Source organism: Athene cunicularia, assembly GCF_003259725.1.
Source record: "Athene cunicularia isolate RWA chromosome 3 unlocalized genomic scaffold, athCun1 chr3_part1, whole genome shotgun sequence".
Classification (NCBI taxonomy): Eukaryota; Metazoa; Chordata; class Aves; order Strigiformes; family Strigidae; genus Athene; species Athene cunicularia.
In genome coordinates, this window is record NW_020799097.1 from 32,113,120 (window position 1) to 32,129,824 (window position 16,705).

At 38.7% G+C, this 16,705-nt stretch overlaps 1 protein-coding gene across 1 annotated transcript in view; it reads right to left on the reverse strand.

The window, feature by feature from the left end:
* Positions 1-16,705, reverse strand: part of COL9A1 (collagen type IX alpha 1 chain) — a 70,217-nt gene that overhangs the window by 48,606 nt on the left and 4,906 nt on the right. The window contains exons 5-6 of the mRNA XM_026846129.1: positions 10,400-10,796; positions 44-121 (exon numbers count right to left, since the gene is read on the reverse strand). Coding sequence (XP_026701930.1) covers positions 44-121; positions 10,400-10,796 — 475 coding nt within the window. The remainder of the gene's footprint in view (positions 1-43; positions 122-10,399; positions 10,797-16,705) is intronic.

The following is a 16,705-nucleotide window of genomic DNA, read 5'->3' on the forward strand; positions in this document are numbered from 1 at the left end:
GGCAGGGGCAGGGCCCGGACCAGGGTCAGGGCCGGGCGCTCACCCGGGCCGGCAGTTCGCCGCAGCCTTCGCGCTGGGGTCGCAGCGGGTCGCAGTGAATCACCATCCACTGGATTTCGAACTGGGAAAGGAGATAAAGATCACGTTAATTCGGGTCAGAGGGGGTCACGCTGTCCGAGGGTGTAATAGGAGAAACACTTGTCAGCTAACGGCATGTTTTAAAAGAAAGGTATTTAATGATAATAACTACGGGTGTAGCGGAGAGCTCAGTCCAAGAGCAGTGCTGCACCCTGCTTTCCCCCACCCCTAACTATGGAGATCTTCTAAGGAGGGGACATAAACCTACCGAGAGATTTAAAGAGAAGGTGAGATTCGTCATCATTTTTTACATGTGCACAGGTATTTTTCTTCATGCTATATGGTTGTTTTATTAGACACACAAAAAGATTTTCTCAAAGTGGATGGTTGTGGCCATGAAAAATGGTAGGTCTGGGGACAGAAACGTGATCTGTGTGAGAAGTTAAAAAAGCGGGATCGTATGCACACTGGCAACAGTCTGCAACGGAGTAACACACATCTGTGAAATTTCACATCTTCTTTGAACATTTGGCACTGGAAAACAACACAGGATTAAGGCAAACCTCTTTTCAGAAGCTGCAACAGAAATTCACTTGATGTGCTCTATAGATTAAGAAACATGCCCTCTGTTGAAAATCATTGAGTAGCTCAAACATACAGCCTCAGAGGTGTATCTGCTGATAATAATGCATCGCATGGAATTTTAAGTACCAGAAGCATATTAAATTGTGCATATTTATTGTATCTAAGTTTTAAAGGGTTGGGCTGTTTCCCTTTCCCATTGCACATATTATCAGCTTGACTTATGAACTGAGTGATTTATCCAGAGATTTCTCAGTTTGATGATAAAATTTGATGATAAAATTTGGAGACTTCTATTCCTTTCTTCTCATTATGAATGACTGAGGAGTTGGGAGGAAAGAAAGTTCAGGGTTGGTTTTTTGGGTCGTTTTTATTTTTTTTCTTGTTACAACATACAGCCCTGTTGTGGAAAAGACTGATTTTCTTTTTCTGAGAAACTGAAAATATAAATGTGTCCAGGGGCTTTCACTTCTTATTTCTTTGCTTCTCTGAGTCTTTCTTATTCTACTGAACTAAAGTAGCTCCCCACCATCCCTCCTGCAATATAACGCTCTCTGCTTCCTGGCTGCCTTCTGTGCTCCCTCTGGGCCATCTCGTTGCTCTCTTCAGTCCCAATCCATAACTGATGCAGAATGCAGACTGTCAATCTGAGATGCTTTCCTCTCCTGCCACCATCCTTACATTGACTTAGTTGCATACTGACTGCTAGTACTAATAAATGCTTTGAGTCTGAAGTCCTTTAAGATCTCTGCAAGACACCCACATATCCACAAGTTGCTGTTTTGTTTTTTTTTTTTTCTTTTACTTTCATCTTCACTGCTTCAGTGCTGCCACTCCTGAAATCCTCACTATCACATCTCTACTGTTCTGTTTACTTTGCAGTCATTACAGTTTCCAGAGTGCTGAGACTAGAGCACAAAAGAGGCAGTAACTTTGGGGTTTTTACCTGTTATCTGACACCGCTATCTGTGAGTCAGTCCTCTACCTCCTTTATCCAATTCTCATTTTAAAGCCTTTTTCAGTCCTTAATAATAGACAACTAAATATCAGAATATACATCTAAAAGAACTGAACGTATACTGTAATACTACAAGAGAGCAGTACAATAATAAAAATAAGAGGATATCTGGAATCAGAAGATGAGGATTTATAAAAATGGGATCAAATAATACCTATATGATAATTTATTTCACACCACACAACTGGATTCTGAGTCCTGAGTCTCTACATTATTCACCTCTGAAGGTCACTTGCAGAGGTAAAGAGGTCCAAAACTGGCTCAAAAGCAGTTTATAATCAATTTCTGATTTAAATAATAATGTATTTCTGGTTTAAGACAGATGTAGTTTTAAGTGACAGAATTTCTACTTTTTCAGTTGGTCTGTTTAATATAGTTTTAACTTAATATTAAGTAGTATTAAAATTGAAAATTCATCCATTCAGTAGTTACAAAATACTATAATTAAGGTTGCCTGTACAAATTTTATCTATATGTAGTCTGAAGTTGTGTGATTCCACACTTCTTTCCTTAGAACTCTTCTCTCATTCACAAGACCAAATGAACAAGGCTATGGAAATGGTTCCCGTACTGTAGAAACTGTTAAGTTTGGAAGTAAATGGGACGAAAGGTGGTAAAAAAGAAGATGGCTTTGTGGAAAAGGCAGGCAGATGCCACTGAATGAGTCTGCTTTTGCTTCATAATTCTTACATAGTGTGGACAAATTATTGCAGTCAAAATAGCCACATTAGAGAACATTCTGCATGGGGTGGGAAGAGGGAATTGGATGTCTGAAATGACATACCTGGGTACAGGTCATGCAGAAAGGCTGATCAGTAACAACTTAACTGAAATCAATGGTCTTGAGCTGTGCTTTCAATTTATAACATGCTACAAAATCTGTGAACACTGAAAAAATTACTTTTAAGACATACCGCCAGTAGTCAATATCTGCATCAGCATATTCTGGGGTCTTTATGTAGATAATCATTGCCTGTTTTTTTGTGGTTTTGTGTGTGTGTGTGTGTGTGTGTGTGTGTGTGTGTGTCTGGTTTCTTGCTTATGTACTAAACTGGGGAAGATTTGAGATGATAAAATGCTAATTACTGGGTTGTGTTAGACTCTGATGCATGACTGTCCATGTGCCCATATCAGTGTCCTAAGAGAATACTACTAGCAAATACATATACATGTTTTAAGTTTGAAGCCAATTAATATTAAAATAAAAATAAATTTATTAATGAGATTATAAATTGTGATTGATTGCTGCAGTGGGAACTTGACTCACTGAGCCAGGAAATCCTTTTAGTGTCTCATATGTTCTCTCTCAACATTCTTTCATAGCCAAAAAGAAAACCAATCACTTCGTTTTGTCCAAGATGGGATTTGAGTGTTGAGCATTAGGTTAAGACACACACAAAAAAGTGTGAATAAATGAGGCAGGCATCCTATGCAGAAAAAATACCTAGCGTTATTTACAAAACACTGTACCATAATATGAATGTAAAAGCGGTTGATGTATTTTGAACATGCAGCTTTAATTTGACATTTTTGTAGTTCACAGTTGCCTAGTCAGGCAGCATTGTTTTTTTTTTTTTAAAAATAAACTGTGGTTGCTCTGTAAATTTTTTGCTTAGAGCTTTTGTTACTCTTTTGAGTCTATATAAAACAAAAATTGAGATGACACCTGTTTGACTTTTTTAAAATTAAAAATAAAACTGTTTTCTGGCAAGGTAGTAAAAGGTTTGACTGGCCTCACACTGATTTAGGAGAAGTGAGAGAAGGGCAAATATGTCCTAGCCTTGCTGTCAAGTTACTTGATCCCTCACGAGTATTTCACAATGATCTTGTTGATTATATTAAGGCGATTTAAAGGACACCACTATTCTGAAGATGTCTTGTGTAGATGTTCTATCAATATCAATACAAAGTGCTATTAAGGAGGAAGTACAGGCACAATGTTCTCGGAAATGAACCTGAGATAAATCAGGGGTAATCATAAAGCAAAATTATTAAAATGTAATCTTTTAAGACCTACAGGTGTTTAAGACCCATAGGTTAGTATTTCTGACATCCGTTTTCCAAGATTCCTATGGGATTTCTGTTTCACCTTAATTTCTTAGCCAGCAGAGATATAATTGGATTAGCTAAGTCTGTCTGTTCACTATTTTGTCCTCTGAAGTTCTGTGGAAGTCGCCTGTGAATGCTCCCAGCTTTGCACATCTCAGTATTAGCTATGCAATTCAGTTGTCTTATTAGAGCTTTAGATGAGAGAGGTGAAGGTTAAGTAAGATGTATTTTCAGGATAGCATTAGTCACAGGGAAGAATTTAGCAGTAATAAATGTAGCAGTAATAAAGCAGGCTTTAAGGAAAACTGTGACCCTCAGAGCACATTTGTAGGGCCCTTTTGGGAAAATGGGCTCCCTGTATCCCACTGGACTATTGCTGCCTTAGAGGAAGACATCCCTTCAGAGGAAGTACAACTCAGCTAAGCAATTTTCACATGCAGGCTTTCTACAATTTTTCATCACTGATATCTATGTTTGTTCTAAAGGAACTCTGCTACCAACTGTTCGTACATTTATTGTGACCAAAAATAAGCTACACATATTTAAACATATTTCATTCTACAGCTACTTCAAACACGTTTTATCCATTTTCCTATATCTCTGTAATGGGTTTTTAGAGCTTCACCTTCCCTGCATCTTTTTTCAAAGCCTTACAAGAGTACAGCAAATTCCGGTGTTATCTGACTTTCCATAGCAAGAGTTCAGCCTTCTAAATGTGAGATTTCACAGGGTGAAAAAACCTGAGAAATTACTTTTTACAGACACAATCTGTTCTATGGTGTAAATTAGTCTGTGTTCAGCAAATATTGATAAGCAGCTTCCTCTTAGACATTACAAGTCATGTAGCTGCCCTGAACTAGTTTGGAGTGTTACCTATCAAATAAATAATGACCAAGGATCACTTCTAGCAAAGTGTTTAGTATCTATTATGAGAAAATCAGGGTAATGCCTCTGAAATCACAGAAAATAAGGCAATTTATTATCATCTCACATCAGTTAATCTTTAAGCAGTAAGAAATGAAGGCCCTTACCTTTCTATAACAAAAACATGATTTAGGAAGTGAGTTCCTTTTCAGTTTTGAAATTATGATATATCTTGTATTGCTTATATTTTATAGTGGGTCATTTGATTTACTTTTAGATAAAAAGATCTATTTTCTTTTTTTATCTAAAAAAAGATAAAATGCAGCTGTAAACGTGTATAAAAATTTGCCCTCCATAAACCGTTCCAGAAATCATAGAATCATAGAATGGTTTGGGTTGGAAGGGACCTTAAAGATAGTTTATTTCCAGCCCCCTGCCATGGGCAGGGACACCTTCCACTAGACCAGGTTGCTCAAAGCCCCGTCCAACCTGGCCTTGAACACTGCCAGGGAGGGGGAAGCCACAGCTTGTTTGGGAAACCCGTTCCAGTGCCTCACCACCCTCACAGTAAAGAAATTCTTTCCTATATCTAATCTAAATCTTCCCTCTTTCAGTTTAAAACCTTTACCCCTCATCCTATCACTATGCTCCCTGATAAACAGTTCTTCCTCATCCTTCCTGTAGGCCCCCTTTAGGTACTGAAGGGCCACTATAAGGTGTCCCTGAAGCCTTCTTGAGGCTGAACAACCCCAACTGTTTCAGCCTGTCCTCATAGGGGAGGTGCTCCAGCCCCCTGATCACCTCTGTGGCTTCCTCTGGACTAAATCGAGCAGTCCATGTCCTGCTTATGTTGGGGGTACCCAGAGCTGAATACAGTACTCCAGGTGGGGTCTCATAAGAGTGGAGTAGAGGGGAAGAATCACCCAGCATGTCAACTGCATCACACAGCTTGGTGTCATTATCAAACTTGCTGAGGGTGCACTCTATCCCACTGTCCATGTTACCAACAAAAATGTTAAACAGTGCCAGTCCCAGTACCGACCCCTGAGGAACGGCACTCGCCACTGCTCTCCACTTGGACATCAAGCCACTGACCACAACTCTGGGTGCGGCCATCCAGCCAATTCATCCACCAAGTGGTCCATATGTCAAATCTGTGTCTCTCCAATTGAGGAACAAGGATGTCATGCAGGACAGTGTCAGATGCTTTGCACAAGTCCAGTTAGATGACATCAGTTGCTGTTCCCCTATCCAGCAGTGCTGTAATCCCACTGTAGAAGGCCACCTAATTTTTCAGGCATGATTTGCCTGTAGTGCAGCCACGTTGGCTGTCACCAATCACCTCCTTATTTTCCATGTGCCTTAGCATAGCTTCTGGGAGGATCCACTCCATGATCTTGCTGAGCACAGAGGTGAGACTGACTGGCCTGTAATTCCCTGGGTCTTGTTTTTTTCCCTTTCTAAAAATGTGGGTTATGTTTCTCCTTTTCCAGTCAGTGGGAACTTCACCAGACTGCCAGGACTTCTCCAATGTGAAGGACAGCGGCTTAGCCACTTCATCCGCCCATACCCTCTCATCAGGTCCATACACTTGTGCACCTTCAGGTGCCTTAGATGGTCTCAAACCTGATCTTCTCCTAGTGGGGGTGGTTCTTTATTCTCCCAGTCCCCCCACCTTTGCCTTCTGCGACTTGAGCAGTGTGGCTGGAATGTTTGCTGGTGAAGACTGAGGCAAAGACGTCATTGAGTACCTCAGCCTTCTCCATATCCTGGGTAACCAGGTCTTCTATTTCCTTCTAGAGAGGGCCCACATTGTCCCTAGTCTTTCACTGATGCACCTATAGAGGCTTTTCTTGTTGCCCTTGATGTCCCTGGCCAGATTTAATTCTATCAGGGCTTTGGCTTTCCTAACCTGATCCCTGGCTGCTCGGACAGTTTCTCTGTATTCCTCCCAGGCTATCTGTCCTTGCTTCTGCCCTCTGTAGGCTTCCCTCTTGCGTTTGAGCTTGTCCAGAAGCTAGTTGTTCATCCATGCAGGTCTCCTGGCATTTTTACCTGACTCGTCTTTGTTGGGATGCATTGCTCCCGAGCTTGGAGGAGGTGATTCTTGAACATTAACGAGCTTTCTTGGGCCCCTCTTCCCTCCAGGGCTTTACCCCATGCTACTCTGCCAAGCAGATCCCTGAAGAGGAGAGTCTGCTCTCCTGAAGTCCAGGGTAGCGAGTTTGCTGTGATCTCACTGCCCTAAGGATCTTGAACGCCACCATTTCATGGTCACTGCAGCCAAGGCTGCCCTCAAGCTTCATACTCCTCACCAGCCCCTCCTTGTTGGTGAGAACAAGGTCCAGCATAGCAGCTCTCCTCATCAGCTCCTCTACCACTTGGAGAAGGAAGTTATCACCAATGCATTCCAGGAACCTCCTGGAATAAATCTTTGTAAAGGCTCAAAGGCAAGCCATAGTTTTTAATGGAGCTCTATCTACTCCTCTCCTAGCAATCATAGTAACAACAAGCAATAAAGAATCTCTTTTAAAATGACATGTATTACAGTGCACCTATAAGAAGTTGACCTTTTCTGCAAGATAAATAGAGCACTCACAGAATACTGCAAAAAAGAAGAATAGGAAACACATAATTTATGTCCTCTAAAAATTATACTACTGGAAGTAATATACTTTAACAATGCCTGGAAAAAAATTAGAAATTGTGCCTGGGGTGTATTAAATAACCAATACTGGTGAGATGTTTAAACTGAGTATAGTCAGACAAGTTAAAGGATGAGCCTAGACTATGCCCAAACATATACTTATTTACTCAATTTAAAGAGAAACTAACTGCATAGGCTAAACCAGAAACTTGTGCAATTTAAACACCCATTTTAAAATTACTAGACCATCAGATTGTGTAATTTCTTTATTTCAGAAAATACGGTCTTTCTAAATCTACATTTTTATAATATCATGCTGGACCACTACCATCATCAATTGTGGCTTGATAGCACAGGCCACGCAATTCAATCTAGTCAGTCCTATGTCAAACCCACAGTTCCATCTGAATTAAAGTGTATTTTTAGACATCCAAACTCTGTTTAAAAATGTAATGTGATGCTTACCTTCTTCCTTCCCTGATAATTTTTTTCCAGTGCTTCATTATTCCTTTTGTCAAAAAATGTGCATCATATTCCTGTTTTAAGGCCTACCTTATGCACAGGTTTGATTTTTTTTCATAGAATACACTAAATATGACTGAGTCTTCCCAGAAGCATGCTAAAGGTTTAAACAAATATTTTGCATGGTAAGTGGTGAATTGCAAAAATAACTTAGTTCTATTTTGTCTTTTCATCCTTGAAGGAAGGTGTCCTGTACTTAACGTAGCTTCACGCTAACGTCTAATGATTTACATGCTTAAACATAGATGAAGCAGAACTTAATGATAGACAACCTTCCCCCACCAGATGCCTGAAGACCCTAGGGTAATCAGTCTTCCTCATTTGTATACCGTGCTGAAAAGAGCAAGTCTCTGCAAAACAGTATGCTGGAGAGGAAGGAGGATAACATTTCAGATTTCCTCTGCTGCTTTTCCTGACTTTAATCCTAGCCAAAGGTCAGCCAGTGCACCAACATAGAAGGAGAAGTCTGAGTTCTTGCCAAGATGACCTTAATGCCACATCTTTCTCATTTGTAGGCTGACATATCTAATCATTACTTCAACAGGCAAGAGAAACTCTCCCCATTTTTAGAGAAATGTGTCTAACTTGAAGGGATGGTTTACTTTAGCACTGTATACTAGCTGTTGTAATACTATTACATTGATACCTATAGCTCTCTGTGCATTTAATCTAAATATCTTTCCAAAGAGTAATACAGTATTGGGGTAGAAATTTTTCCACCTTAGTAAGATGCAGAGAATATGTGATATTTTATTATCCCATCCATTCATTCATACACCAGCATCCCTGTAGGAAAGCTGAGATATGTATGCAGCTGATTGTTAAATTATCAGCTCCAGCTGATTCATTTTGAATGACATTTTCAGAGATTAACTTTTGTTTTCAACAGAATTAGTACAACTTTTCAGCTACTGATATTTCCTAATCCACATCTATAGCAACATAATAGATAGCCACTTTTGAACATCTGGACCAGCTTTCTGTCATCATTTTTCATGTAAAACTGATTTCTACCCAGTGCAATACAGTAACTTACACATACAGAGACAATGAAGCACGAGATGCTTCTTTTGTTGCAACATTTCCCCTTTTAAGTTTATACAGTGCTGGTTATCCTGTGGCCACATTTTTTGAAAAAAAAAAACATAATATAGTTAAAAGATTATATCTCACGTCACTGTTTCAGAGCTGATGCAAAACTTCAGTGTAGGAATGTGGAAAATACTTACAATATTTTAAGTATCTGATTCTCTTTTGCTGTTCAACTTGTTTTGAAATTAGTACCTATATTTATATATATATTTATATATGGATGTCTTACATTTGTATTACGTGTTCCTACCACACTGAAAGGATCCTTTTAAAGGGAATAGGATAATATATGGAACTTTATATTGGTTTCTGTAATTTTTTTCAACTGTGTTTTGAAACTGTTTCCTTTTAATCTACAAAGTGAATTCAGAAATAGCCTTCCCAAAATCCTAAATGTCATTTAGTGCCACCATGTGACAAAATTGTCACGTTGTTCAGTATAAAGTGCAGTATAACACATTATCTGAAAAAACACTGGCTGAGAAAACACATTCATGGGTGTCTGAAAGGCAAAATGCAGATGTGACAGCTACAAAATTTTTCTGTCAGAAATTACAGGTATGTCACTTTGTATGTGTTTTATAATAATTGCTCGTCTCACAAAGTAAAGCAGATAATCAAATGATAAAAACGCTGAGTTTTTCTGTATTGTTTTCTTTGTTGAAGGGCACAAAAGCATTCCATATTCGCCATATGTCACCCTCAATGTTATTTTCGCTATCAAAACAACTCTCCTTGCAATGTAGCATGAAGAGGATATTTTCAGAATTAAATCCACTAAAAGGATATAGAATAAGCATTTCACTGCCTACTCTGGCTACACAGAGTAAAGGAACACTCCACAGTGAGTTTAGGTGTCTACTGCTATGTGCAGGGAAAGTTAAGTATCTAACAAAGGGATTCACAGCAGCCGTGATATGGGTGTGGAATGTCCTGACTAGCCAGAAGGTATTGTGGAGATAGGTGGGCTTTAAACATGGGTTTCTTATGTCCTGTATGAACATCAGAATAGACCAAAAAGGACCTGTCAGTCTCCCTTACAGGAGATATTCCCTTTCTATTAATGATTTAAAATATTTATCCTGCCAGAAACATTTAGTTATATCTAGCTGATGGTCGGTGCAGGCATATGAGAGAGGGATTCCATCTCTTGCTCAGTAAACATTTTGCTCTCGTTGATGTGAGGTGCAGCCCATAAATCCATGTCCTATGACCTTCTTCTAGGTCAAGCTCAATATATGAGATAAGCAGAGGAATATCCAACTGATATATCCAGACAGAGCAGAATCCAGTGACAGAAGTGTTGATGTCTGAGAAATTTCATTGTTGAAACTGAGACACAACCTGGGTTCTCTCTTACTTGACACAGTGTATATATGTGCAAAATTAAAAAAGCAAAGCTAGTACTTACCTGCCAAGGAGTTACTATTTTCTGATATTTCTGCTTCCAGAAAACATTTGAAAATGCATTCCACAAAAAAAAAAAAAAATAAGCATAAAGATCCTATAAAACACTTTTTGCAGTAATAAAATATTTTGGAACTTACCGGAACTGAAATGTCAGGGTTATTTTTAAGCTTTCCAAGCACAGCAAAGCCATCAATGCTGATTTTCCCTTTTGGCTTTATGTTTAAGGATTCTATTTTAATACAGTCAATGAAAAGTGTGACACTGTTTGCTTCCACACTTATCATAAGCTTGTGCCATTGGGAGTCAAACAAGAAAGGCAAATGCAAAAATGATGCGGTTTGGAGACTTCCATCCACTCCTTTATAAGAAAACTCAACACTTTTCATTGGGCCATTAAGATTCACTCCAACTTGTTCTTTTCCTGAAGAGTCCTGAATCTGCCAAATAGTCCAGTATTTCTGAAGTGTGGCCCCAGTCATCCGAAAAGTAGTTAGAAAGGAATATTCATCAGGCAATCCGTTGGAATATATGGCACTGTGTAAGATCAAAATACAGGACATTTGTTATGTATTTGCTCTGAAAAGCTTCACATATCACCACAGAGTAATGAGAAACAGTTACTCAGTGAAACCATATTTCACCCACACTTTTATCAGTGCTCTTTGTCACACTGAGTCCTGAAACAGGATGTCATTTTGATTCGTTAGCATTGCTAATGGCAAAAGGAACTTGTTCAGAAATAGGGATTTCCAAAATTTTACAGTATTTATGATAACCCTTTCTAAGTGTAATGGATGGAACAGCAACAGACTCTTACTTCAGATTTAGAAAGTACATCCTACATTTGTGCTATTTCCTAGTATTAGACTTACAAAATCAAACAACATAGTGTGACTTTAGAACTGACCAGGTAGATTGTCAGTGCAGATCTGGTTTGGTTTTGAAGACGTAAGAATGTCTTTTGCAAATACATTTTCTTGTTCAGCCTCAGTAACCATTTTGTTAACATATAGCTATCACTTCAGCAAAAATCATTCAACAAATCATTCACTGACAAATACATGCATAGTAAGAACCCACACTAAAACCACAGTATCTCCTGTGACATTCAACTACAAGACTACAAGTAGCAGGGAACAGATTTGACACATAAAACATATTTCATTCTTTTGCAACTCCTATAACGTGAGATTTGGAAACACAAACAAGTACTATGGGCTGTGACACTGTGAAAAACAGTAACATCATTTTTTGTCTGAAATGTGTCAGTGAATACAGTAAAATATTTAAGAAATATTCCTTTTCATATCCTATGGATCATAAAATTGGAGTGTCATAATCCAGTTGATTTCAATACATTATTATCCATATATCCACAGTAGAATATTTAAGAAATATGTGATTTCATATCCTGTGGATCATAAAATTGTAGTGTCATAATCCAGCTGATTTCAATACATTATTTTCCATCTATCCACATTTAAGAATAAGTTGTATTTGAATAAATTTCTTAAGTATGGAGGCATGCAGAGCTATTTTGTCACCAGCATTCATTAGAATAACTTCTCAGACAAGTAGGCAATTTGAACAGATTATTTTGAGTGGCAGATCAATTCTATCTCAGCAATTTAGCCAGCATTAGTGAACCTCAGGCTTTGGACTAAGGGGAAAGAACACAAAAAGAATGGAATAAAATTAGTTCTTATACTGTATACTTGATGACTACTGATTTAGTAAGAGAGTACTTCCAGATAAAGCCTCCAGTCTGTAGTTTGGTGTGTGTCCAAAGCTGTAGTACAATCATATTCCAGCAGGCGACGGCACAGCCTCAGCAAGATTTCTGTAAGGACCAGGGCGAGCCTGGCAGCAGCAGCAACTGCTTCACCTTATTAATAAACTACCTGAACTGCTGGTGTTTCTCCTTTTTCCCCAGAGACCTTTACATACACCTGAAAGCTGGTGTATGAGGAAGGGGAACGTTTAGCTGGAAGTTTATCTCATTTACACAAGGTGTGGCGATACGCAAAGGTGGAAGAGGGTGTTCCTTGCCAATATCTTTAAACTGTCTGTGATTTGCTATGACTTGTGTCTGTTGACTGCAGATGCAGTAGTCTGGCCCAGCTGGTTTTGTTTGATAGGATTTTATCTTTTTTTTTTTTGTTATTGTTTTGTTTCAGTTTCTATCTTGCCATGTCTAATGCAAATGTCAATGTGTGAATATTGTACCTTTCCTCGTGTTTTGAACACTTTCCAGTGTTTACTACTGTCCCCTATCCTTTCTTGTGTTAGGCTTCTAGCTTACACAACATGTTTATATATTCTTTCCTGCTCCAAGAAGATACTCCCTCTCCCTAACCAGACACACATTTACTCATACTAATGTCCTGATCCAGTTCAGCACATCTTTCACGGCCCTCACTGTCCTTCTTCCTCTATATCTCTTAAACAAGTATTTCAGTCTACTAGAACCTTAGCTCATCAGAGTCATTTACCTCTTCAATTGCTGAATCCCACTGTTCTTGCACAAGAGCTGGTTTTACTACTACTGTACTGAAGATTATATTGTTAGGTCATTTTATAACTAGCCTCCATGTGACATTCCACTCTCTATCAAGTTCAGTGACTCCAGGGGATCTGATACACCAAGCTCCACAGCTAAAGGAAACAGCACTACCAGGTCCTCTGAGGAGAGGTTTTCATTCTTTCTCTGCACTGATAAGTTTTGCTGTCATGGCAATACTGGTTAAACTATCACACACATTCTCACCCCATCTCAGATGACATACCTATACTGGCAAAACGCAAGCAACCAAGCAAACAAACAAAAAACCTACTAAGTAAACATATTATACTTTTTGATTATAAGATTGTTTATAGCACATTGGCAAAATGATTCTTTGCACCATATTTAGCTATAGTGTTACTCCCTTACAAGCCATCATATTGGTCCTCCTTCATTTTCAGAAATTTAAAAAGAAATTAAATATGTTAAATTTTTCAAGTGATATACAAAGAGAAATTGTGTAAGAGCTTCTAACATGGGTAAGAGAAAACTTAGTATATGTATACAGAACATAAAGATAAAAAGTCACTGCACAGACATGGATATTTACTTTTAAAAAAAAATTTAATAACCAATCAGAACAACTGCTGCCTTTGGACTGAAGACTCAGTATCAGCAATGTGACTCAACATAATGAAGTACAGCATGACCCATCACCAGAAAGGTACTCTACAGGGAACTGTTATTGTGTAAGATTTATACCTATAATTCTACAATTAAAGCAGAGACATATTCTCATCTCAAGTTACTTCATCTGTAATCAAAAGCAGCGTAGTGTTTTCAGTGTATTTCAGTACATAGTTTCTCCCAAAGCCTGTAATCCTTACATAGGCAAAACCCTACTGAAGGCAGCAGCTTAAAATGCCAAATATTTGGAAACCATGGCAAATTTGTCATGATATATAAGTAAACAATTGTAGAGAAATTATTCCTCCCTCTCATTGCAAAGTGAAGAGTGCTGGATTCTGTAATCTTCCTGAACAGCTGATAAATATATAAGCACTTAAATTATTTATGTAAATTATTTTTAACATACATGTTTCCAATTCCACTGACTTATGGAATGAAATCAAGCAATTTTAAATTTAGAATCAGGCAAATGAGCAAAGGAAGAATTAACATGAAAAAAAATTCACACACAAATGTTACATTCTGTCCTGACCTATTTCCTATCCACTTAAAATTGCCAGGGTTATAAGCCATCAAAGCATTTTTTTATATTTATATTTGTATCTTAAATTTGTAAGATAACAGTCTAATCCTGCTTGCCTTGTGTACTCAGATTATTATTAACTGCTTTACTTGAATAATGAGTGCAAGGTCATATTTTGTCAGATGTTTGAATCCTTGCTTAATTTTTTTAAATGGGGGGGGGGGAGAATTGTGAAACATTTGTGATTCATCTAAGGAAACTTCTGAAATACTACTGTTTTCTTTTAATCTTTCTCATAAATGCCTAAAACTCTTATTAATCCTGTGGCTCGAGTGCTTACCAGGAAGATTTATTTGAGATTTCAAGGCTAAGTCCTACTGAGGCATCAATATAACCAAGATAAATCATCTATTCGGTGGTGGAAGCCCTGACTAGTCCCACTCACTTCAGGATTCATTACAAGCAGCAGAGTATGTTAAAAGGTTAACTGTGTACTGATCTGAATACTAGAAAATAACTGCTCATTTTATTAAACCTGTTTCTTTAAGAGTTAATTTCTTAGGTGAATTCTATTGTCCACTGGGATAACTTACTCCTTGCTAAATGATCAGTTTAGAAATACTAGTACAACCTACTAGAGGTGGCTGTAGAAATTCCCCTGGCAAACCTCATGATAATCCAGTGTTGTGTACCCAGGGGTGGGGGGGTTCCTTTTCTCAAGCTGGAGACTTGTCTCTGCACCTCCTGAAGCCTCATAGAATCACAGCTGACCTGGCAGCCACTATCTGGCAGCCATCAAATAAGCAATAACAATAAAACCTAGCTAAGCATTTTTAAAAGCAACTGTCCTAAGTCATTAGCTAGAAGTCATTTGTTAGGACTCATTAATCTCAGAGGGTCTCTATTCTTCACAGATATCCAGTTTTGAGCTAATTATTTCTCTTATGAGCTAATTAGCTACTTAGCTGCATTTTGTCTTTTGCATTACAGTGTCATCATCATATGTAAGATATCTTACTTGTAATGCAAAAGGAAAAGCACCTGAAGAACTTCGGTGGTGGCTGGATGTAGAAAAGCCAGACCTTTAGGCATATGCATTTGAGGAGCGTTACTTTACAGAGAAGCATTATTCCCAAATAAAAAAACAGGAAATTAGCCTATTAAATTCACTGAATCTTCCAAGCTTACTGATAGCACTTTATAAACTTCCTGTTTTGATTTTATAGTTTCTTATTGTAATGTGTTTGTCATGTCACCTGTTAAAGTGGTCTGTGGTACACCACTACCCCAAATACAAACACTGTTCAAAAGGGAGCTTCAGATTTTACATTGCTCTGCTTTCTACTAAGATGAGAATGCAGGTAATGAGGTATCATTTCTATATTCATAGGCTATCTTCATGCTACTAAATTCAATATGCCCAGGACTGTTCTCTGATACTAAGTTCAGCTGGCATGAGAAAGTTTAAACCTGCTTAATTCCAAAATATGGTGACGATATGCAAGCTGCATATTGGGAATGGCCCATGGCCTGTGCTAGCTGCCATGCCGTGCCCAGGAATTGTCTAAAGAGTTCTAATTAGTCTGGACTTAAACCATGCTAAGGTCTTGTATAATATTTTGACCGTATAGTTTATCAAGTGTGAATTCCTTGGAATGTTCCCTGGCATTAATTTATTCATGTGGACACAGGGACCTTGTGATGTGACAGCTACATTTGTGAAGTCAAAGGATTAAGATTTCATCCAACACATAAAGGTAGCGAGCACTTTTCCCCCACATAAAAGCATATCATGAACATATTCCTTTGTGCTAATATATTAGTTTGCAATTAGAAATCAACACAATTGTTATCCAAATTACCAGTATTAGTTTTGTACTTACTAACTGGTAGAACCTACAACAGGTGCATATATTAAATTGAAAAATGACAGGTTCACCATGTCAGAGATGATGGATATGAGTCATGGCAGTTCCACAGAACCTTGTCACATGATACTTCTGGACCTTGGCAAGTATGCTAAGCAGTAAAAAGACCAAGCTACAATTCAGTAGCATTTTAAGGAAGCTATGTAAGCTTTTCAAGGCATAAACTATTGCTACAGCAGAGACTGAATAAATACACTGAGACATGCCCATGTAAATGAACTCTCATTCCAATGCCATTGCCACTGTAACATGGGCTTGTCTGCCTTAGTGTAATGATTCTATGCTAGTCTAAAACATTATTTTACTATTCCTGATGAATACTGACTGAACAGTGACAGGCAAGCCATCTGTGCTGATACTGTGATTGGCTTGGTTGCCATTTCTGTGTGTGAGTCCACCTTCCCATCCCTTCCTCAAAAGCCTTGCAAGAACAGGCTTTCTTAGGGAGACCCCTCCCTATTTCATAAGGCAAGAGAAGACACCATCCATGGGTGTCGGGTTACCTGTGAATAATATGGCTGTTCATTAATGAAGGTGTGAGAGCTCTGCAGCGGAGCAGGCGTGGAGCCTGCTGTTGCCTGATGTATTTATTGAGGGTCGCTCCCCAGTGCTCCTACAGCACTTGGCCTTCGTGCCTGTGTCAGCCGCCCAGCTCGGGAAAACAGCGCCGTGTGTTCTTTCCAAACTCACTTTAGTTTTGCCACCCCCGTCTCTGGGCGAAGCAGGCGCTCCCAGGCGGAGGCCAGTACCGGAGGACCATCCCCTCTGTGAGCCTGCCCGCCGGCACCCACGGCGGCCC